Source organism: Triturus cristatus, chromosome 9 (assembly GCF_964204655.1).
Source record: "Triturus cristatus chromosome 9, aTriCri1.1, whole genome shotgun sequence".
NCBI classification, from domain to species: Eukaryota; Metazoa; Chordata; class Amphibia; order Caudata; family Salamandridae; genus Triturus; species Triturus cristatus.
This window is the reverse complement of record NC_140592.1, coordinates 353,981,442-354,006,125: the sequence shown is the minus strand read 5'-3', so window position 1 is coordinate 354,006,125 and position 24,684 is coordinate 353,981,442. Positions and strand designations below refer to the sequence as shown.

The following is a 24,684-nucleotide window of genomic DNA, read 5'->3' as shown; positions in this document are numbered from 1 at the left end:
CAGGCCGCCAGCGGCTCCAGCACCAGCGCAAAAAGAAGCGGCGAGAGGGGGCATCCTTGTCTCGTTCCCCATCCCAGCGGGAAAGTGGAGGACACATGGCCGTTCACTACGACCTGCGCTAGAGGGTGTGAGTAAAGTTATTGGACCCAAGCACAGAACTTTGGACCTAAGCCAACATGCCGAAGAACCGCAAAAAGAAAGGGCCACTCCACCAGGTCAAATGCCATTTTTGCGTCGAGTGACAGAATAACGACTCTTCCTCAATAGTGACTTGCCGTGCAAGGACCCCGTGGAGACGCCTAAGATTCAGGGCGGTATTTCTATTAGGCATGAAGCCCGATTGATCCGGGTGTATTATGGTGGCTAAATGGGCCTGTAATCTGGTGGCCAATACTTTTGCCAAAATCTTCGCTTCCGCATTGAGAAGGGAGATCGGCCTATAGGAGGCACACTCGTGTTGGGGTTTATGGGGTTTGTGGATAGCCACAATCGTGGCCAGTCGCTGATCCTGGGGCAAAGCCCCCCTGTCCAGGCTGTCCGTGTCCATATTCAGCAAGTGGGGCACAACCTGTGCCGCCGCCCGTTTATAAAATTCTACAGGCAGACCGTTAGGTCTCAGCGCCTTCCCCGGATGAAGGGCAGCAATCGCCGCCGTAAGCTCTTCGGGGGTCAGGTCGGCGTCTAGGGTGGCCACTGCCGAAGGGGCAAGAGCCGGCATGCGAATATCACGGAAGAAGGCCAGGTTGTCGTCCACGGTATTCGCGGCTTTCGGAGTATAGATTCCGCGATAATGCAACGCAAGCGCCTCTGCTATCTGCCGCGGCTCTGTCGTAGACGTGCCGTCGGCCAGTTGAATTCTCGCAATCCATCTATTGGCCCGGTCCCTGCGGTCCAGCCACGCCAACAACTTTCTTGCCTTATCCCCCATTTCATACACTGTGTGTCGTGTCTCCGTGAGCCTCGCAGTCGCCAGCCCCCAGACATATGCCTTGTATTCCTGCTGTGCCAGGTGCAACTGGTGTGTCGTATGCTCATCTACCTGTAGCGCATGTGCCGCTTCCGCCCGGGACACCCTTTGTTCCAGCCCCTCGACCTCCTTTTTCTGGGATGCTTTGTGATCTGCCACCAGCGAGATAGCCTCCCCCCGGAGTACTGTTTTATAGGCCTCCCATAATATCGTCGGGGACTGAACCGAGCTTTTATTCTCCACAAAGTAGCGTTTCGTAGTCAATAGAAGTCCCTTGGCGATTTTCGGGACTTTGAGATACCCAGGAGACAGCGGGAAGACCCTTCCCCTCCGGGGGCCCGGCGCCGTGTAACTGATTAGAACTGGAGAGTGATCAGAAATGCCTCTAGGGAGGTGCGTCACCTCCGCAACCCCCCTCGTCCCGGTCGCCAGTGTGAAAATATAGTCTAGTCTGGAAAGGCTGTTGTGTACCCCAGAATGGAATGTGTACTGTCTTAGAGTGGGGTGGTGAAGTCTCCACACATCCACGAGCCCTAGAGCTTCCGTGAATTCAAGCAGTTTAGTACTGGCAGCGTTAGTCCCCCGGGAGGGCTGTCTATCTAGGGACGTGTCCATGGTGGCGTTAAAGTCTCCCCCAATTATTATGTCGCCACGTGGAAGGGATAAGAGAAACTCCCCCAGCGCACGCAAAGTGGTTTGATGCAGCGTGGGAGGGATGTAGACCGTCACTATGTTGTACGTCTGCCCTTCCCATTGGCAGGTTACCGCCGCAAAGCCCCCCTGATCATCTTTCCGGGAGTCTGTGACTATCAGCGGGAAGCGCTTATTTACCAATATTCCCACTCCCCGCGAACCCGTGGTAAAGTCAGAGTGTATCATCATTTTGTAGCCCCATCTATCTAAGGCCTTACAGGTGGAGCCTGTCAAATGCGATTCCTGGAGCAGGGCAACTGCCGGACCTCTACGCTTGATATATTGCAACACCAGTCCCCGCTTAATTTTATCGCCCAACCCATTGACATTCCAGGACAGCACTGTGAGGCGTGAGGCGGGCGCGCAGGGGGTCTGTTCGTGTCCTACCCGTTCAGCCATTGGGGTCTGCTCTCGCAACCTGTCTGCCCCCCATCTCCCTGTAAAGCCCTCCCGAGGTGATTGTGGCCCCAGTCGCAGCCGCGCTGTGGGTGTCGTCTATTAGGAGCCTATGCGTCACAACAATACTTCCAAGCAAACCAATAGTAACTTTTAGCAACTGTTTCCCCCCCTGCACCCCCCTCCCTGCTCCCCTGCCCGGCGGATTTCAAACTACCCGCCACCCCAACTCAGCAGAGTGCTTGATTCCCCTAACTGTATACTTGCGTAGGGGGGAAAGAGTCACTGCATGCCGCACTGCCATCGCCGATTTGAAGCATGAGTCTTGGCAGGAGCCTGAGAGTTCAAGAAAATAAATGAGTCCAGGACCACCCAGCATATGCCGGGTCACCAATAGGGCCAGTTGCGGCAGCGTTCACAGCCTGCGCCCATGCACCAGCCGTTCCGCATCATTCCGCCGTGTGGACGTCCCTCGTCTGCGCCCCGTCCTCCGGTTCCGGACTGTTGCCACCTGTGGACTGCGATGTCTGGGGCCGCGACATGCGTGCCGAATCTGCACGCCGGATGTCGCATGCTGGTATCCAGCCCTCCAACCAGTCAGAGGCCTCCTCGGGCGTGTGAAAGAACCACGTCTTCCCCTCCGCTTCTAGGCGAAGTTTTGCAAGATAAAGCATTGCATATTTAAGGTCACGGCTGCGCAGCTCCTTTTTCACAGACATGAAGTCCCGACGCTGTTTGGTCACCGCTGCCGTGTAGTCTGGATATATCGTGATGGTACTGTTCTTGAGCCTTAAGGGGGAGGCGGTGCGCGCCCGCTGTAGGATAGCGTCTCGGTCCCTGAAGTTAAATATTCTGGCCAGGATCGGTCGTGGCGGGGCACCCGGCCTGGGCCTGCCCCCAGGCACCCGATGAGCCCGCTCCACTGAAAAGAAATTGGAGAGTCCGCGAGGCTGCAGTTGATCCAAGATCAGCTTCTCGACGAAGAGGTCCAGAGCCGGGCCCCGCACGGTCTCCGGCACACCCACTAGGCGTATGTTGTTCCGCCTTGACCGCCCCTCCTGATCTTCCAGCTTGTCACGCAGTTCCTTCGGCATCTTTTCCAACACTTGTGTCTGACTCCTGAAGGCTGCAGCATCTTTGGTCAAAGTCTCTGTGGTGGCTTCCACCTCCTTGACTCGGTCGGTCATTTTGGAGAAGTCCGCACGAAGCAGCCCCACATCCGTCGAGATCGTCCCCATCGTGCCATTCATCTGCGTTAGCGCCACCATCACATCCTTTAGGGTAATCTCTGGCGGCGTCTCAGGCGACCGGCCCGGGCCCGCCGCACTCTCTTTGCGGTACGCGAACTTTTCCAGCTTGTTGTGGGCTGAAGAACGTTGTCCCTTGCTCCCCATCTTGTCCAGGGGATCGGGGGCGAGGTCTTACCCCTCTTGGAGTCCTCGATACGGCTGAGACCCGGCTGTCGCCGCTGCCTGCCACGGGGGAGTCCCCACGCGCAGCCTGTCGGTTTCACCGGTCCTTAGGGGGCAAGATTATGCGGGGGTTCAACCGCCCCGGCCCCTCCAGCCCTTTGCGTGTCTTCTAGTATGCTGCCAGCGTCCACTTGCGTCGTCCGCTTGCTCCCACCAGCGATTTTAGGGGTCGGGTCTACGGCGTCCATGCGCCGCGGGGCTGCGCCGTAATGCCTCTTGTTTCACCAGCGCTGCGCCTCTCAAGACCTCCCCGGGGCCTCTGAGGCACCACAGACTCGTATAACCACGTCGTGCTGGGCAGTCGGGTGGCGTGGCAGGTCGCCCCCCGCAGGCGCTCCAGGCGGCTTCCGCTGCGTGGTCCAGCAAAAGGCCGCCAACCAATGTTCGGGGCAGTTCACCCCCTCCTCACCGGGGCCTGCCCCACCCTCATTGAGCCTCCGCAGGGGGAGCCCCGGGCCCACTGGTGAGCGTCTTTCTTCAGCGCGCGCACACGAGCTCAGTGCGCCGTCTCCTCACCGTCACTAGTTACCGGCTATCGCTCCACCAGTCACTCGGACACCCGGGGGGGGCCCGCCGCGCTCCTCACCTCGCTCCGGCTCTCTTGACGCTGAGTCCAGTGCCTCCAGGCCGCCGCTGCGTCCCCCGCCGGAGGAGTGAAACTCCAGGCCCCGGCTTCTACGAGGCCACAAGGACGGAGCCCGCAGGTCCTGCTCCGCCGTGTCCAGAAGCCCGCCCGGGGCAGATAAGGCACCAAGGTCGGCACCACGGGTTCTCAGGGCGTCCCCGCCGATCGGGACTCTCAAGCTGGTGCGGATAAGCGACAGGATTGTACGGCGGGCAGAGTTGCGGCACGGAGCTCCTCTAAGCTGCGGCCATCTTCGGTGGTTGCTGGCCACGCCCCCATTTTTTTTTCCTCATTTTTAATGTCCAGATCCAAGTATGTCCCTCTACCACTGCTTCACCCTTCACCCCAAGAAATCAACTTTGGGGTCCCAAAAGTTCTCTCACTTAGCTCTATGATTTGTAACTATTTAATCTCTCCTTTCAGGATCTCGTCAAATCCTGTGGACTTCCAAATTTGTATTTGTCTGAAATCGCAAAAAGGATGCAACACTACTGTCTCACATTACGGGGCCAATTATGATCTCGGTCAGAAAGTCTCTGACATTAGATTGGAGGCTTTCCGACCGAGATCGTTGGTTTCACTTCCTACCTCCTAATTACAATTTAGGCAGTCAGAAGTGAAACCAGACGGTCATTCTGCCTGGCTTCTGATGGGCTCGGGGTGCCCTTGGGTCGATCGCAGACCGGCCAGTTATCCATATGGACGGCGTTTTACGCCATCCGGATTACACTGTTCGGTTTCCGACAGGATTTCCATTCCAGGCTTTCTTACATGGAAAGCCTGTTGGTAAGTGAGTTTGCAGGCCACTAGCAGGGCCCCCTTCTGTTTGTGGCCTCCAGTTGGTGCCCCCTATGGTGCCTCCTTGTTGATCCCTGCACCGTGCAACGCGGTGCTGGGATGAACACAACCTCCAATTTCCCTATGGAAGCTTGTGCTACAGCGGGTTTACAGCCGAGGCACATGCTCCCATAGGGAAATGGGAGTATGCAACCGCACCATGTGTGGTCGCATCGTCATTAGGCGGTCGGGAGTGCCGACTGGAATTCGATTGGACTTGTATCCGCGACGGTCCACCCGACATCGTAATAAGCCCCTAAACAGAGAAAAGACTGATGTTCTCATACTTGGTGGTAATGCCTCCATTTAGTCCCCATCTTAGTGGCCACCTGAACTTTGCCATCTTCCTTCTCCGGTTAAGTTGGCCTGAACCTTGCCCAGATCATCCAGGTTGTGGAAGTCTGCTTCTCTTTGCTTAGAATGCATTGTAAGATCCCCCCTCTTTTGGCATGTGCTCGAAAGATAGTGGTTCAGGCACTTATTATGTTGCATCTTGACTGAGGAAAATATCCCTTTCTCAGTCTTCTAGTCACCTTCTGTAGAGATTGCAAAGCTCGGCTGCCCTGCTCTTACTCAATTTACCCTGGTGCACCTCCATCAAGAACCACGTAAAGGAACTTCACTAGCTTCCCATTCAAAAACATGTTTATTTCAAGGCGCCATGCATTGTCCATGGTGCCATGTCCGAAACCAGACCTGCCTATTTTAGGCACAGTTTTCAGCGGTACTGCCATTACACATGCTGTGCTCTTTTTCAGCTAATTTTGTCAAGATTCCTTCAATTCTTCGTATCCACTCGCTGCAGGTCCATCTTTATTCTTGCAGCCAAATTTTGGATCGCCCTTTCTTGCAGTATCAGGAGCATCTCCAACCACCTGCATCCTCGGGAGGAATTGAAAACATAGCTTTTTGCTTTCCCATATTGATTACCTGTCTAACTCTCAGTGCCAGAACATGCATCTGTCACCGAACATTATGTGATCAATCTAAAAAACCCTATAGGAAGCACTAACAGGAGAGGGGTTTTGGCTCTGCCCACATGCTATTAGCCAGGAGTATATATATTGACTGAGCAGAAGTTGTGTGCTTCTGCAAAAAAATGGTTGTGCTCTACTCTGCTGTGATAATTTTGTTTATTTATCCAATAACCTGAGCTTGAACTTTCAGGGGCACACATATGACATTGTTATGCACTTAAAGTGTCTTAGATGACTAGATCAGTGGTTCTTAACCTTTATGACGTCTGTGGACTCCCACTTAATCATCAGTGGAACCCGGGGACACCCACTGAATCATTATTAGAATCCAGGGCCCTCCACTGAGTCATTACTAGATGCCAGAGACACCAGCCTAAGCATTTTATATGATTTGACCCACAATACAATACACAATAAATACAAAAACAAGCATTCATCAACCAAATGACAGATGTTGAAATATTGTATTATTTATTTATTTAATGGGAAGTATGGAGCTTTTCCAAATTCAATTGAGGCTGCTCATCATCCACTATATTCCTGTAGATGCACTTCACTTCTGTTGCTCCCACAAATCAATCTGAGGAAACTAACTTAAATATTTAGTGCCCAATTTCTAATTTGTTCACGATTACAGAGCATTAACAAGAAAAGTCAATATTTCAATTTTACTTTTTGTTGTATATATATATCCCTTGAGGATCGAAACGCGTCATGCTGGTGATGCGGTGCAAGGGAGCGGAATAAACTGAATTGCACCTACTTGTGGTCCGTCCTCCGTTTTTTGAAAACGCCGTTAGAAGAAACGGCGTAAGGAGTGTGTCTCATATATATATAAATAAATCCTCCGTATGCATCCACAGCGAAATGGCACTCCGCGTAGTGCTGAATGTTCAATTTATTGAAATCCTATGGCAAACATAAAAGCTTCAGATGCGTTTCGGCTCCTGCACAGCCACTGCAGGAGCCGAAATCAATCAACCAATCATCTGCTGTGTAATCTGCTCATTTTAACCTAAAGAATTTTGTTTCTAGCTCAAACTGATCAAAAGTTACTAAAAAAGTGACGCCATTTGTTCCTGCCAGTGGTAAACCTTTTGCAAAATACGAATAGTTATCTTTCAGTTTCTTATTGCTTCATTTGGTTGCTAAACTGGTACTAGTGAGGTGTAATATTGTCAAAAAATATGCTGCATTAGTCCGCATAATTTGCCTTTTCTTGGTGCGTAAATAAGTCAACCTTGCCTCATAACTTGGACCTCCCCACCACATATATACAGTGGCCCTGATTATGGTGTTTGGACAGTGCACGTCTGTTTTAAAGTGTGTTTAAAAATGAGCACGGGGTGGTAAGCGCACATATCTATCATAAACTACCAGCATTTTCAAAAGCGGGAACTTAGCCTCTGTGTCAATGAAGTACTGTTTTTTTATAAGGTAAAAACCGAAAGAGGACCCATTCTATTTACTTCTACTTGTGATCTGTTACCTAAGAAATTAATGAGTTTATATTGCTGCATTTAAGCGTGTGCCCAATACCTAATAAATTACAAGGCCGTAAACACGTGATGTCTCGAAGCTGACCTTCACTCCGCTGCAGTTTGCTCCATTACAGTGTTAAGAATATTTGGTAAATATTTTGCTTTACATACGCCAAAACTGACTGAGCAACCATTCTTGACACAAACTGCAAAGAGTATTTTAACCGGCGCAAAACAAAGCTATATATATACGTTCAGTCATCGTGGCCCTGTTTCTAATGTCTCTGAATCTTTTTTCAGAATTTACACTGAATACTATACCGCTTCATAAAAATATAAAATAAATTGGCTAACGTGTGCTTTATTGGACAAGCAGTTGCTTTTCTACCTAGAAGTCCAAGACCAGCCCCAGAAATCTATCGTAGTTTAAATGAAAACATATTAATGTATTTGTGGCAACTAGACAGGCTTTTTCTCGCACATATGGTGGTTTTGCCAGTGCTTGTTAATTGCAATTCATCAAGCATTATCAAAGCCAAATTAGAAGGGCCTCAGTCTTAGTAGTCAGTCACATTGGGGGGGGGGTGCAGTGGCGTTGGCAGAGAGGGCTTCATGCTGCACTGGGGAGGTTGGGAGGGTGGGGGCGATGCACATCCTCTCAGGTACCGAGGCGGGTCTTTGACCTTGACGAAAGTGTGACTATAGGTCGGGCCCCCACATGGAATTCATGGGGCATTTTCTAGACACTCTCTGAGAATGCGCCGTTAGAGGAAAATATCCTCTGCCACATAATGCACCTTAATGCGTGCGCCACATAGTTGGTCTTTTAAAAACACTTTTCTAGACCACCACTTAACTTGCACTACACATAAGGTCCTGAAGAAAGCCATCCCACTAAAGAGAACATGGCTGAAACATGTTGACCGATTAGGATATCGGAGTTACTTTAGACCTCCTAAGATATCCGTCTCTCGTTTTTAATTACTGCCAAGGGCCCATAGATTAAAATAGTTCTTTTTGTTCTGTGTGACCAATTGGACAGATTTTTAACATTTACTCACCTACTTTCATCACACTTTCACGGCACAAAACCTCCTCCGCTGTATCCAGGCGTCGTAGCACACCCAAGGTGTACTCGGTGCCTTGGGTGGGGCCCGATGATGAAGCATGTCACCAACTAGGTTGGTGAGTGAGGGCCTTCTAAAAACTGAAATGTGTTTTCCATAGAACAAACATACGCTAGGAGCACCCACCCCAGAGTAAGTTCTCCTTGATACATACATATTATACCCGGGGAAGTGAACTCTCTCCCTTTGATATTCTTCACCCCAAACCATTGCACACTCAGAATGTGACATCTCATTACAAACTCAACATCTGCAGCCTTCTTCTTTCATGCAGTGTCAAATGCTGCAACACAATTCGAGAGGAAATCAGAGTGTGCATTAATTTCACATCCCACCCAGGCCAAGTGAACTGAAACTCCAGTGCACCCGCAAACCTAGACTAATGCAAATCCACTCTTTCAACTCAGGACAACCAAGCTATGTACCAGGACCATGCTGTCTCTGATTGGGCAAACATCCTTCAGAAATGTATAAATCACTAGGACCCCTTTCAGCAGTAGCGGTTCCAGCAGCTGGCAATTGCCATTGGCATTGCAGATGTCTGCTTCCCAAATAATCCCTACATGCACCTCTCCACCTATTGCAAGAATGCACTATTTTGGTTGTAGCCGGTAACAATATCTGTCACAGAAGACACCATCAATGTCTTCAGCTTCACAACCAGCAAGCACCCGATGACTTCAGCCATGAGGACTCTGAAGAAAGACAGGTGACAGCTTCCAAACTATAACCATCCTTGCATAGGAAGGATGCCCCATGTGAAAATGTTCTGCAATTGAGTCTAAGTACCCTCCAGTGAGACATAGCAAACTAGCTTTAATCGTTTATGTCCCCGGACACAGCACAGTCACACAGTAGCACAGGTCATCGTAAACATCCATCAATGAAACTCCCTATAAAGAAGTGTTTGGTACAGAGATACTCTCAGATGGTGCCACCCGATGTCTTCACAAACAACCAGTCACTTAATGTAGTGGGAAGAAGGTGTGACTTCAACAAGAGAACAAACTATACAAATTGCTAGGACTGACGTATAGTTACAAAGCACGGCCAGCACATCCTTTCCCTTGCCATGTATAAAGATTGATCTTCCAACCAGGTGAATGGATCAGATGGTGAGGATGTCTCTCTCACTGTCTCCCTCGTAGAGTTCACTATCCATTGATACATTAAGAAACATAGAGCGTGATTTGGAGTTCGGCGGACAGGTTTCTCAGCCACAAACATAATTGATAGCCCGCTCACCGTATTACAAGTGCATTATATCCAACAGCATTTAGAATGTGGTTAACGGGATATCAGTCACATTTATCGGAGTAACGAGCTCAGATGTTTCTTTTTTTCTCTGTGTACAATTTCCTCAACCCAAGGCTGCGCATATATTCCTCCAACCATAATGCCTGCACTCAGAGGGAGGTTAAGAAGTATAGAAGAGAGAGAAAGAATCCCAAGTCTGTGACACTTTAGCATAGAGTTGATGGATTGTGGTATAGGTGAGCAGAATGGCATGCTTAAGATGAACACTGGTAGTGTGCTGATGATGTTCATTTCCAGTTAATAAGGATTGGTGTCACAAAGACACCATTTACTCTTCTGCAGCAAATGATGTGCCTTGGGGCGCATCACTGCAGTGTGGTGTAGGAGATGGTGGCATCTGATAGCACTGGGTGGAGGAGGAGGTTAACTTGACTTAGAGAGGGTGATGAGGTACTGTTTTGTGGGTGTCGTAAATAGCTGCATGTGTCGTCAGGAATCTAAATGCTTCTAGATTCATCAGCATTATATGAGTCTCAGTGTGCAATAGGAATAGAAATCAGTGCGATAAGTAATGCTGACATTTGCAATCTCCTTGGATGAGTGCAGTGGGTGGACATGTCATATATAACATCCATTTTACAGTCATACACTGCCGAGCAGTGTGTACAGTAGAAAGCTGGCTCCCCTGACATAAAAAAAGCACTAAGGCACATAAAATTGTGAATACAGCTGCCATACTGAATATTTTACCAGTGAGGGCAAATTGGTCCTACAGGAACACCGAAATGTACTATGTGCCGTAGAAAGGATGTGGAAGGAGCTGTAACGAGAGGGGAATAAGACGTTAAAATCTGAGACGAGGTAGTGCAAAAATGCCAGGAAGAGACTGTCATCTGCAGAACAAGAGGAAAGATGAGGAGCCTATAATCTTCTCTTTGATCCCATACGTGAAGTGAATGACCAGGGTGGGAAGAATCACAGACACTTAGTCGTCAATTTCTAAGATGAGTGACAAACTGGACAAGCTGATTAAGTGGTGCTTTTTGGGAGAGTAAAATAAACCATAGAGGTAAGAGTAAGAGAGCTTGAGAAGCAACAGCAGAAACTTAAACCATAATTCTTTATGACAAATGACAAACTGCAGGCAATCCTTAGGAGAATAAAGCACTTACCTTTAGTGCTGAGATTTTCTAAAACATGATGAGAGTGAAGCGAGTTGAAAAAACTGCCTTGCAATAGACATTGCAGATGGAGACTCATGTTTCTTTATAGCCAATTAGCTCATGGACTCACTTGAGATAGATGCATACGTTCACTTTCTAGGCTTTTGCATATGCACTCGGTGAAGATGAGAGAGGGTGAAGACCAATGTAGTAGTAGGACCAATCATCAAGTGTGTCACTAACCGGAGATATAAGTAGAGCCTCCAAGGTGCTATAAAAAGTAGTGAACTTCACACATGACGGGTGTGAATAAGTGGAGTTTTAATTGTTTTGGATGATAGTCCACCACAGATATTAATGTCATTATTGTTGTTAGGTCCAGTAAATGTTTCAGTAATTTGAACCTGAGCTCGACCCTTGGTAGCTGTGGCACAGAGCAGATTGACTTAACTTAAGGAATTGTATGAAGGATTTAGAAGTACCAAAACAAGTTACAAAGTCAAAAACACAACACAATAACATTCCCACTTCCACTTATAAAATCAGAAAATAATTTCATGAATAAAAGGACACCAAAATGACAAAAATCCATTTGGGGAAACGGGAGATATGCAATTTTAAGTTTTAAATAAAAATAGCACCACAAAGCATTAAGCAGCAACTGTGATGATCTGGTTGCACTTTTCCGGGGCCTAGGCATGATTTAAGGCTGACCGGGATGAAGCAGGGGTTGGATATAGAAACAAGGTTATCCCGGGTCAGACGTTTTACCTTCTGAGTTAGACTGTGAACTGAAAGTCCAAAATCCTCAGCGTGTCAAACAAGGCTTCATGAGGCCAGATAGCCATCGGACAAGGCCCATTGAAGCTGTTGAATTTGTTCAGTAAAGCTCTGGGTGCGAGAAATACAATATATGTGCCCCAAGAAGGTACCCCACCAACCAGTTACTTTTGTAGTCTTTACCTTGTGATGATGTATTAAGCTGCGTAGCTTCTCTACTACGTCACATTGAAATAGATTTGCTTCTGCAGAGAAGCTCAGAGGGGCAGCAACTAGAACGCACAAATGACGGATTGACTTGGCAGGTTTGTCCCAGTCCTCCAGAGGTCTTTGGAGCTAAAACACTTCCAAGACCTAGTTTTTTCAGGAAGTTAGGAGGAGTACACTTTGACACAGCCAAGTGTCCCAGCATCTCAGGAACGACACTTGGGGGTCAAGACACACTACAGAAGAAGCAACCAGCAGGGCCCAGGGCAAGTCCAGTTGTCAGTTGGGTTCTTCAGAAAAGGGGCTCCTAGAAGCTTGTTGGGTCCCTGTTGCTTAACAGGAGGTCAGCTAACCTACCCTTAGAGTCCACCACTTTGGACAGGGTATAAGTGGGAGCAGATCCAGCCTTTAAGGTCTCCTCACAGGTCTCAACAACAGGTGCAGCCCTTCTTCTGTCTTCCACAGGTCCAGTACTATTCTGAAGATGTTGCCCAGGTGTGCAACATTTATGCCTGTCACTAACCTATGGGCGGGGTGCAGTTCCTCTCTGTCACACAGTGCCACTCTCTACTTAAATCCAACATGGCAGAACCTTTCTTCCCATGTGCAGAGCTAGATGTGTGGCCAGATAAATGAGCAGCCCATCCTTTGTATTCACTCCCAACTGGTTCTGGGGGCAGCTCCTCTCCAATGAGATTGGTGCATGGCTGACTAGATGGACAATGGAGGGAACAGACCCAGGTGTTTGCTACATCTTCCTGAGACGGGGTAGGCCTCTTTGAACTTCCCAGATGGTCATCCTGTCAGAGGAACAGATCACCTCTCCACATCCAAGGCTTTTGTTGCAGCCCTGAGAGCAAGTTCACAACTTATCAAGGGGCTATTCAACAACAGGTGCCAGTTTGAAGCTCAAGCCAATGGGCTTCTAGAGGCTTTAGGCAGGTAAAAGGTGACTTTTTAAAGTACCTTTTGTAAAATATTTAGTGCAAAACCGACTTTACCAGTGAATTGGGCTTGTAATAAAATAATACGTCCAAGAATGACCTTTGTAGGGTTTTCCAAGGTGGAGATAATGTTAGTAATTTTATTATTGTATCCCAATACTTTTCTATGGAACAGTTAACCCTGCTACAGTGAAAATAGCTTTCATGGCCTTGTCCCTGTAAGGATACGTTTAACATCTTGCATTTTAGGCATTTAAGGACTACCTAGTGAAAGTATTGACATTTAAAAGGAAGGTTTATGTCTATCAAAAGGGGTTAATTTGGGAGTTTGAATTTGAAGTTTTAAAACTGCATAGAAACGATACAGTGGTAGGCTTGCAGTCATGTTTTGCACTGTCACTCTAATATTGGCTCAATGAGGGCGGCAGTCCACTAGTGTCATTTAATGTACAGGCCCTGGGTACACTTTGTACCATGTACTAGAGGCTTGAAAGTCAGGTAAATACGCCAATTAGGAGTAAAGTCAATTTCGACAGGTGTTTTGGGGGTCAGAGCGCGAGCACAGCTCCAGTGCACTGAGTAAAAAAAAGAACAGCAGCATCAGTACAAAAAAAAGGGGGTGATCATGCAAAAGAGGCATTTTCCTACACTGGGGAAATGATCTGATTATTACCAGTTTTGTGTTGGAGACAATGCGTAAAAGACAGCTTCTGAAAACCACCAAGGTAAAGTTCCAGTCAGGAGGAACACCGGTTTATCTTTTAGCTGGTAAAGCTAAGGGTGACATAGTTGGACATAGACTACCTTTTGGGGCCCTTAGAGCAGGGTTCTCCAAAGTTGGTGCTGGAAGCAGTCATTATCAGGTGCAGTATTACCAGGCCTTTATTTACAGTATTTCACCTATAGGATGTGGAATAATTGATGTTTGCACATGGATTTCAGCAGGTTTTATCACTACCACTTTATCACTGACAAAATATGTTTATGGGAAATTCGGAATGTGCATGTTGTTTTCCTGAGGATGTCCTAATCCCAAATCAGGTGTAAGCTCCTGTTTCTGCTCAAATTAGGACAAACAAGAAACTTATAATGAGGACCTGAGTTGTATTTAGTGTGGGGTTATGGGAGAGCCATGCAGGGTCTTAGCTACCATTGGTGCAGCCGTTGCAATGGTACCGAGTCACAAAACCCCGAGGGTCCTATTATTTGATATTTTCTGTATTTTACTACCAAAACAGCAGCCAAAGGCGCCAATTTCAAGCTTGCTCTAGGGGTCAACGCATTCAAACTACTCTACTGCACCCATTGTTAAAGTGGGGTCATTTACAACAGAGATATTTTGTTATTGTAAAAAAGCCATATTGTAGGATACAAGTTATCTCTGACAAATAGCACTTACGTTTTTGACGTAAATACATTTCTGGATGATTTCTAAAGAACAAGACAGCCAAAGGAAGCCGTCAAAAGCTGTCAGGGGGAAAAGATTGGTGGTAATTCTGTGTCTTTTGGCTGAGCCTCCTCTGGGACAGTGGAACTACTATGGATTGCTTGATTTTTCATGTTTAAATAAAACATTATTAATAGATTGAAACAGCTACATTGAAGCAAAACTCAAGCATCTTGAAATAAATGTTAATTTTGGGTTAAGTGTTTATTTATATCTATTGACTACAAGAGCCAGATTTCAGGGCACAAAGGAGGAACATGGGGGCAGTCGTTGCTGACACATAGAAAAAGTGGTGGGGTGGGGGGAGGGGCACGGGGGAGCGCGAGCGGGGAGTTTAATAATAATACAAGTTTAAACTCTCCTGCTGCCAGCGGCCTCCCACATCATGCCTCGATCGTTGGTTCTTCCTTCTCCCAGCAGACACTGGGACTACGTCACAGACTCACTGTCCAATCCCCGCGATGCTCTCCTACTCTGAAAAAACGCTCCTCTCAGGTCAGGGAGTCTGTGGGATTTCTCCAGCCCGGCTGTTCAATACAGCCGGGTTAGAGAAGCTAAGTGAGCATGTGTGTTTGGCCGGCCTAAGACGATCGGCCAAACACACATGCTCACTTAGAGAATACACATAGCGCTCCTCCTCTCCCCTCCCATGTCCCTGCCCCTCCCTGCACACCCTGGCTGAGCCAACTGCTTAAAAATAGAGCAATAATGAAATATTGTATTATATTTTAGCTGCTGGCTCTAAGCAAGAGGGGCGACGCTCCTCTGCCATTGTGGAGGAGCCGCCCCTGCATGGGCAATTATATATGCGAATACCCATCCTGTGTTACTTGCACCCTGAGGAATCCCATTCGGGTAGTGATGATTCATTAGGAATACCAAAATATCTATAACTGTTTGATGTGAATTTCTGAATTACCCGTGGAAAGTTGAAGGTTTGCGGCCACATCTTGCATTTAATATTATCCGACCGACGATGTCCGCCTGTTGAGCTCAATTTGTCTTTCACTTTCATGTTGGATCAGAGAGGGTCTTGAAGCTGGCTGGCCAGGCTATTCTGTGTCTGGAAGCTTCAGTGACGAGGCCTTTGCTTCATGAGGCCCAAAATGTAAATGAACAAATCTCAAGCTATACCGCCCGGTTATTCCAAAACAGGCGGCAACATGCAAAAGTGCATGACTAATAATGAATGCAAAATAAGATGCACATTTTTTTCATTGTTCTTGAGAAGATGTGACTTCAGGTGATGGTCAATAGAGTTTCATGGGTGCGGAGTGTGGCTGATGGGGCTGATATTCATCACACGATGGAATCATAACTAACCCCTTAGGTTTTCAAATAAGAGGGGACTGTTGGGGCTTTCTAAAGAGAGTCATATTTCAGTTTATTGGATAACATTTTTGCTTCGTTTTGGGCATTTTGATTGGAAGACAGCACCCAGAAGGATAACTGAGAGCCACGTGGGACAGTTGGCTGCGTTCTTGGGCATTGCCAAGAAGGGCACAATCATAGTGCATGGTCAGAACAGGCGTTGCATAGTGATTTATGCTAGTTGATGAGGTCAGACTGCAAAATGCATACAAATAGAGTGCCTCGTGCACAGCGCCAGGACGGCAGGTGTGGAAGGCAATGGTAGTGGTTTTGCAGATATTGCAAGGTTAATAACATCTTAAATTGCTTTGCACACTTTTAAAGAAAAGATTAAGGTCTGGATTAAGGTGAGAGAAATTGTTCCAGAATCTGTTAGCAAAGATTGAAAATTTGTGTCTACTGTTTTTTCTTTGCTTAATTTCTGGACCATAAGACATACAATGATGTGGTTACTAGTGTTCAGGAGGTTTTCGGCAATAGGACGTTTGTCAGCAAGGTAGTCTGGTTTGTCGAAGTAAAAGCAAATTGGATTTTGTCTAATACAGTACATTTAAAATTGGATGTGAGCTGGCTCCAATGTCCTTTGGCCCATGACGAGTACAGCAACTCATTCTATTACTACTTTCATTAGCGCCGTTGTGGTAGCCGAAGGATTTCTCAGACTGTGGTTTCCTTCAATGTATTTATTATTTTATTTATTTGTTTGTTTTTATCATGTGCGGCTGGCACAGGCATTAGCGGTGGGGTGGGGGTGCAGGGGCGGGGGCGGGTGAGGGGGAAGTGGATAGACGACGGGATAGGGAAAGTAAAATAAAAAATTTTTAAAAACCATTAACCTTGCCCACGCTGCATTGCCAACGCAGCGATGCGGCAAGTGCAAAGTAAGTGATTTTATTAATGATTTTTTTTTACTTTCCCTATCACGTCGTCTGTCCACTTTCCCCACCCGCCCCACGCCACTGTCCGACCGCTGTTACCTGTGCTGACCGCGCCTGGTTTTATGTAGCTCTAATAGAACATGGAGGGCTGCAGTCTGCTACGGAACAAATGCTGTTTTAGATGATCCATTGATTTGGATGACATTAGCACTAGGTGGTGATGTGCATGGGGGGCAGAATAAAAATGCAAGAAATATATGTACGTTGGAAGTCAACAGTGATACATAACTGATGCCTATGACTGGTATACACATTAGAGGAAAGCAGCAATTCAAAAGCTGCCATACCCATACTAGCTGAACACATTTCAAGTCAATTTCAGTAAGGTGCATGAAGGATACATGCATTTGTTGTCATCAGTTGGCCAGTAATAGGGTGCATGAAGGGATAGACCTAAGAGTGGACAGCAGTAGTGTTTATAGTAAATAGGATGGTGATAGATGCAAGAGAAATGGATAGGAAATATACAGGAGGTTGATAATGGGGTCCACTACAGACCTTTGTGGTGGATGAAACATAATGTAATGGTACTATTGCAACTAAGAACATTTAGTCAGTAGAAAGACTTAACAGGCAATTGGATCCTGGGCAAAACACAGTACCTTTTAGTACCTTGGCTTCTTTAGCAAAGTTTTGTGAGCACTTTTACGCTTTACCGAAATGTAGGGGACAGAGTAGAGTGCACGTACATCTCACACAAGCTCAAAGGCGTTTTAATGCCTTTCGTGCTTTTAGTTCCAATAAACACCATTATATAATATCAACTACAAGGCGAAGTGTCAATTTGCGCCTAGGCAATTGAAAGTATTCACTGCAAGTAATGTGCACATGGTACAAGCGTATATTGTCTTGTTTTTGACCACGAGTATTCTGCACTTTAGTAGCATTTTCCATTTCCAGCACAGGTAGCCTACACACCTGGCTGTCAGTGCAATGCTGCTAAATTCCCTTTTCTGTTTTGTAATACTTAACAAGTATGCGTAAAAGCCCAAAAACCAGGTGGCATGCAGTCACATGCACAATGGAGCCTGGAGGAATCTGTGAAAAGGAGAGGTGAGGCATCCAGGTTGTAGGAAGGATTTAGGGGACTGTTTGGAGGGAAGAGAGAGTGTATATGGGTAGCTGTCCGAGTGAACTGCTGAAAGCTCTATTTGGTTCTACTGTCTGTGTGAGCCCCTGTTGGTGTAGATGTGGGTCTTCAGTGGTTCTGCTGTGGGGTCTAATAGTGTCTGTCGGAAGCTATGTAAAGATAAGATAAGAACCATATGAGAGTCTGAGCCAGGGTCACACTGGGACAGAAAATAGGCCTGGGCACCAAATTAGAAGTGATCCCTATTAGCGAATCAGATAGCTAAACAAGCATTGGCAGTGCCAATAGGTCAGGCTGTAAAGGGATTTTGTATTGTAATGTGAACCATTACAAGTAATTAGCATTGGAATAGATATGTATTTATGTGGTAGCAAAGAACTCTAGAATAGTATTTGTGTAGGTTAAAAGGGCAAGTGGCAATTGCACTGCCAGGTGAGACCTAAACATCCATGTAGGTTAATAACTGCTCTCTTCCTATCTGTGCTTCTTCCAGAGTAAAACACCATAACATATCTAGTTACACTTTCAAATACACAGAAAGTTGCACCATATAACATTTTTTTCATTTCCATGAAAAATAAATGAACAGTCAAATAGGATTTCCAAAATGTGTGCAGATCTTCTTTTTATTCTGTATATTTTTCCAAGGTTCTTATATGCAAGCTATATACACGCTGGACTTCTTCAGGGCAATGAACAAAATTATGTCAGACTGGTAGTGCTTGTCCACTTGTCAGTTCAGAATTCAAGGTGGCACACAAACATCATATCGGATGAGTCCTATGCAAAAAACTGGATAGATGTATGTTGCTACACATATGGGTAAGAAAATATATGTAGATTCGCTGAATATCTATTCCAAATGCTTCCAAGTATCGAAGCTGTAGGGTGAATCCACCCCAAAAAGGCACCGATATCTGTGCCAGTTACGCTCGGCGCCATTGTCCGACACTACCTGTATGTTCGGCTAGATGAACCTGAAGAAGTCCATTGTCCTGGATGAAACGTGTTGGCTGTTTTCTGTTGTATATACCTTGTGCAGGTGTTTTGCAAGATACCCGAGACTATGCATTTGGTGTTGCTGCAGGTAATGTTTGTAGTACTGTCAGAGTAGTCAAAAGTAAAAACTGACCCACTAGACTATTCTCTTTCCCTATCCCTCCCTCCCTTTCCTCTCTCTTCTCCCTATCACACTCTATCTTTCTCCCTGTTTCTGTTTACCACTCCGCTATATATCTATTGTCTGTACCTTCTGATCCGTCCTCTCTCTCTTTCTTTCTCTATGGGTTTCTCAACGGTCTTGCTTAGGAAAGTTTTTGCTCTGGTGATGGTGACTGATCAATGGATTGCTCTCACAGACATCATGTTCGGTCTGTACAATCCCAAAAGTCAGAGAGTGCCTCGGGCTCTTTGTGTTATAAAAAAAAAGCCTTGACTAGGGGGTGGCAGCAGTTCTTCTCCTCCTGCATACAGACAGGCACATGGGTGAGAATTTGGCATCCCTTAGCTTCCTTAAACATCTTTACATATTTCTCTGATTCCCTTGTTCTTCTGAAGTTGAAGTTCCCCTAGAGTACACCCATTCCTTGTGCTGCATCAGGGCTCAGGTATCCCCAGGTCTGACAGTGAGGGTCAGTCCAGGAGATGACACTGCTGCAAAGTAAGGATCTGCTCTGATTCCATGTCCTGGGAGTCAGAACGGTCTTTTAGACCCAAGACCTCAACAGTGTTCAGTGGGATAACTGTGTCATTCTGTAAAGCATAGTATTATTTTATTCAGTGTAATTCCAAGCAACCAAATACAAAAAAATGCCTTTGACTAGTCTGATAGAATCCATAACCTGAGACAATTGGCTTGTGGTTGATAAGTTCACTCATCACACTTCTTCCCAATTATAAAATAGCACTGGCCTTTATTTCCTGCCAGGAGCTCCCTCTCCCCTGTGGTCCCATCCCCTGGTGCAGAAAGCAATGCTGATCTGTTGGTAAGAGCAGTGGTAAGGACCCAAGTGCAAGAAGTTTGAAGTCAGTGGCCTAACCTAGTCAATTCGGGCCAACAGTTTAGGATATTGATCACATTGATGGGTACTCCTGAGTATACATCTCTATCGGGAGCATTCCAGTCAATGTAATTAATAACTTTATTGCGCTACTCTGCGATGCTCCAGCTGCCTAGGAGAGATAAGTCCTGGTGATAGCTGTGTTAGGTTATGAATAGACCTAGATGGAATTTCTGTTATGCCGGGGAATTTTGTCATAATTTTGTGAAATCTGCATTCCACTGGTTAATCAAATTTCCCGAAATGACTCTATTGCTGAAAAACTTTAGGCTAGCAACATCGCAAGCAACCAGAAAGCGAGCAGCTGTTGTTCTCGGCACTTGTGATTTTTGCTCAGTTTTTTTTTTTTTAACGAGAAATGTGTCTTTGCGTCAAAATCATTTTGCTCTGAAATGCAGCATTAAATGACAGTGTTGCACTTTACCTAGGTTCATATTATTTTTTCCTAATTTTGTATACTTTACACAAGAGCAAGTTTCACAAATTTCGCACACCGCAAAGAGCGCACCAGCTCCCACAGGCACTATTGATGCTTGCAGGAGGTTGTCAGGGCTGCTTCCTTGTGCAATAGAAGGGACATCTCCCATACCAATATGAAGAGTTTATTGTGATTGCTTCATATTACACAAACATGGATCACTTTCAGCCTTACAAAGGAGGATTTATCTGTGAGAGGTTGTTTGATTCATGCTAAGGCATCGTACGAAACAGAAATCACAACATGCTAAGTTGCTCACCACCACTCACCGTCACTCCAGGATCACAAGCAGCTCCTGTTTGCGAATGTGTACAATGAAGGCATGTCCCTCGTGTTCATTGGGTATTTCTAGGATGCAATAATTCTTGCTCTCGTTAGAAATTTAAGTTATGAATTTGGCGTATTTGAGAGGCGGTAATTACAAAACTGAGAATATGATAACCGAAGTCTTGAGAACTGTGAAAGTTGGGTAGAAGGTGAACTAAAATCCTGAGAGAGCAAATGTTTCTCTCTGTAGTAATATTATTCTAATGATTTAATCTCTAGTACTACTGAAATCTAGCACAATTAAAAAATACTTTGCCTCTACTAGTACCATGTAGCAAGACGTTCTGCACAGAAATGGGTAGAGTTATTTGGATCAACAAGTAAAGCTGAATACAAACTAATTGAATTTTCCCTTCCCCCCCACAGCATCTGTCCAGCAGGCACAGTGTACAACAAAGCACCTCACAGGTGAGTGAGTAAGAGAATGTATCTCTCTTATTATCTCTAGAGGGTAAGACTGCCCTCATGGGATGAGCCATTCAGATATATCAAAGGTGGTTTGTAAATGTCAACAGGACACATACGAACATCATATAGGATCATATTACACGTTGTTCCAATTATATATATTTTACATTACATGTTTATATTAGTGCCTAAGTACAAAACCAATGTTTTTTTCCAAAGACGTAAATTTTTTTTTTTTTAAAAGAGGAAGTAAAATACTGTACTGTACTGTTTGGATGTCTGTAGTAAAAGAAAGAGAACAATATTTTAATGTAAATAAGGTTGGGTTTTGAAAAACTCGTCCTCCTCTTTGTATCTTTGGAAACAAAAAAACACTCTGTGATTTATTAAGCTTTTTCCTGCAAGAAACGTCTCACAGTGCAATTTGGTGAAAACCCTACGGCATTGTGTACCATACGGTATTAGAACGCTGAATAAGCAATAGATAGTGGTAACGTTTAGCAGAGTGGTTTGGGGCTGTCATTCTTGAAATGCATTGCCATGCTTCCATTCTAATTAGCTTGGAAGGAAAAAAGACACATGCAGGCACATGCATCAAGAAAAGCTTTTGCGAGTCCTTAATTGCGAATATTAAGGAATCGCAATTAAGGACTCGCAAAAGCCTATGCATGTAGGAATCGCTATTAAAATAGCGATTCCTTAACATTCATTAATTGCGACTCACAAATTGCGAGTCGCAATTAATGAATGGCTTCCCATTCATTCCTATGGGCCTCCGGGCCCATAGGAATGCATTGGAGATTGCGGGAGCAATTTGCGAGTACCAGTAGGTACTCGCAAATTGCTCCCGCAATTTCTAGAGTGGAAGGGTGTCAAAATGACACCCTATTGCACCCATGTATTTGAACTCTGCACACATGTTGCATACACACATGCTCTAAGGGCATGTGTGTGCGCAACATGAAACTTAGAAAAATGCAAATAAGTGCATTTTTCTAAGTTTTAGCAAATTACCATGAAGTCCAGCTTCATGGTAATTTCCTCCCGCTAGTAGCGAAATCGCTATTTTTTAAACTTTAATGCATTGCATTTAAGGAATCTCAATTAGGGATTCCTTAAATGCAATCGCTATTTAAGGAATCGCTATTTTGAGATTCCTTAAATTGCGATTTTTGCATTTGGGATGATGCATCCCAAATGCAAAAATACCGGTCGCAAAGGGGCAGATTCTGAGAATCTGCCCATTTGCGACCGGTTTTGTGGTTGATGCATGTGCCTGTCTGTGTTTAGAAATGCGACCACAGGGCAGTAAAGAGGATGATCATTCACATTTAGAGATTATAAATTGTACTGGGCAATAATTGACAAACTCGTATGATCTAGCTAAGACAATTGTTTCTAATGTTGAGATTGTTTGATCTATTATGAAAAAAATCTAATACCTTTAATCCTGGGGCGATATATCATAAAGGGAGGTCAGACTTTGTAATTATGAGGCCACAGAAATGCATCATGTCTCTCCGGGCTCTCACTGCTCACAATGGAGCTTATTTACAAGCCCCTTGCGCCACCCTTATGTCACTTTTCCTATGTTAAAAATGACGCAAAAGTGTCGCAAGGGGTTTGTAAATCTGCCAAAATGTTTTTAGAGCTAAGCATTCTAATGAGACTTGCTCCAAGCCGCTCCGGGGTTTGCTACAGTGGCAACAGACACAAAAATGTTTTTTTCTTCAGAGCTGATGATCTGCTGATGTTGGCATTTTGAATCAGCTGTGCTGTAAAGAGAGTCACATAGCCACTAACTGATGGAAAGAGCATTCACCCTGCCTTGTGACATTGCTTTCAATTCTTACCCTTTCCTCTTCTTTTGGTACACTTCTAAAAATCTTTCAGCCCCATGTGGTCTGGGCTGCTAGATGGTCGACTCCCCTTTAGTAGTCTGTGACATCAAACAGTCTTGAGGTCTGTGGTAGACAAGCCGGCACTTTGACAGCATAATATGTATTACTCAAAAGAGGATTTTTATAGGCTTTATTTATATATGTATTTCAATCCTTCAATCCTATTTAAAACGTTTCTTTCCAGTGAATTTAATACATTTATTCTGAAAAGTCTATTCGTATAATGAAAAATTAATCCTCTGCATCTAGAGAGAAATGTTATTTCATAGGAGGTAAAAGGTTCAGTCCTAAAGGTATAATTTAATCTAATGGTATATTAATCCTTTGTTCGTGATAGTACCCTAATGGTACATACAGGCTTTATATCCGAATCATCTTGAATGTTCAGAGAGATTAACTAATTGTCCAGGGAGACTGTTTAATCTACTGGGAAATGAATCATTCAACTCAGGAGAGTAAGACATTAATTGTGTTTCCTTAGAGACTAAGTAATGTGTTTGGAATTGAGCCACCTATCAAAGAAAAATGGATGGAAAACTGTGGAAGTTATTTTTTTTCTTCAGATGGCAATATAAATGAGTACTCAGAAAGGATTTGTGAAGAAAAGTGAATTTGTAATTTGTGGGGTCATCATATCTTCCCATTATATGTCTCTCTCTTGACCTTCCTGGACCTCTGCCTAAATCAAGTCTATTTTTCAAGGAAATATTTTTGGTTCTCTTTCTAAAGGTTCAGTTTGTTTAAAATAACATTGACTTTTGTGTAGCTTATATTAATGATTTTCTTTTGTGTCTGCTTTCCAGGTCGACACATTGCGCCAGCGTCATGGAGAAGGATGTCGCATCCCTGTTCCGCATCACTTCTTTCTCAATCTGAAGAGCTTCACTTATAACACCATTGGAGAAGACACTGATGTCTTCTTTTCTCTGTATGACTTGCGAGAGGGAAAACAGATCAGGTATTAGCAATAATACTGACATCTCCACTTACAGTCATGGATTGGTGTATACAATGGCTTTCATGGGGTTTACAGTAATCCTTCCCTTGTCCATGGCACAGCGCATGAGCGCGGTGTGTTGTTATTTGAAAATGTTGCCATCATATGCTGATTCAAACTGAGAGCGGAGTTCTTCCAACGCAGCTCAGACTATGATGTGAAAGTAGTATTCCACGACTAACCCTTTATACATGAAGAACCTGGGAAAGTCATGGACATATAACAATGGTTCCCAATGATTAATTCAGTCAAAATAATCAAATGAACTAATATTACATCTGCTTATTTAAAGGATGCTGAATACAAGTAAAAACGTAGGAAAAACTATGCAGAACGAATCAATGCACCAATAAATTAATTAAAAACAAGATGAATCAGGAGATCATATATGAGTAATAAGACAGTTATTGTAGTCAGATGAAGTCAATATTAGAACAAATGACAGAAGATTGCAAAAAAGTGCACACGGCTCAGTGTTCTGAGGCACGTGAAGAAACAGAAATACCACCCAAATAGCAAGAGATCTGAGACTGAGCTGTGATTTGTCCCATTTAAACAGACGCAAATAAAGCCCCAATTGATCCTCAAATGCTCATCACTATTGTGTGTTCTATAGAATCTCAGTTCTTAATTTTCAACTTTTTCACCTTTGTAGACTAGATCATTGGTCTTATCAGGACAATAAATTACCGTTCCACAGGTGCTAAAAAATGGAAAGAGGCAGTAGGGCCCTTATTAGTC

At 45.0% G+C, this 24,684-nt stretch overlaps 1 protein-coding gene across 3 annotated transcripts in view; it reads left to right on the top strand.

Moving 5' to 3' along the window:
• Nucleotides 1-24,684, top strand: part of DOCK3 (dedicator of cytokinesis 3) — a 1,365,978-nt gene that overhangs the window by 905,371 nt on the left and 435,923 nt on the right. For all 3 annotated transcript variants that reach the window (XM_085625129.1, XM_085625128.1, XM_085625127.1), the window contains exons 8-9: nucleotides 21,004-21,045; nucleotides 23,750-23,904. In XM_085625129.1, coding sequence (XP_085481255.1) covers nucleotides 21,004-21,045; nucleotides 23,750-23,904 — 197 coding nt within the window. The remainder of the gene's footprint in view (nucleotides 1-21,003; nucleotides 21,046-23,749; nucleotides 23,905-24,684) is intronic.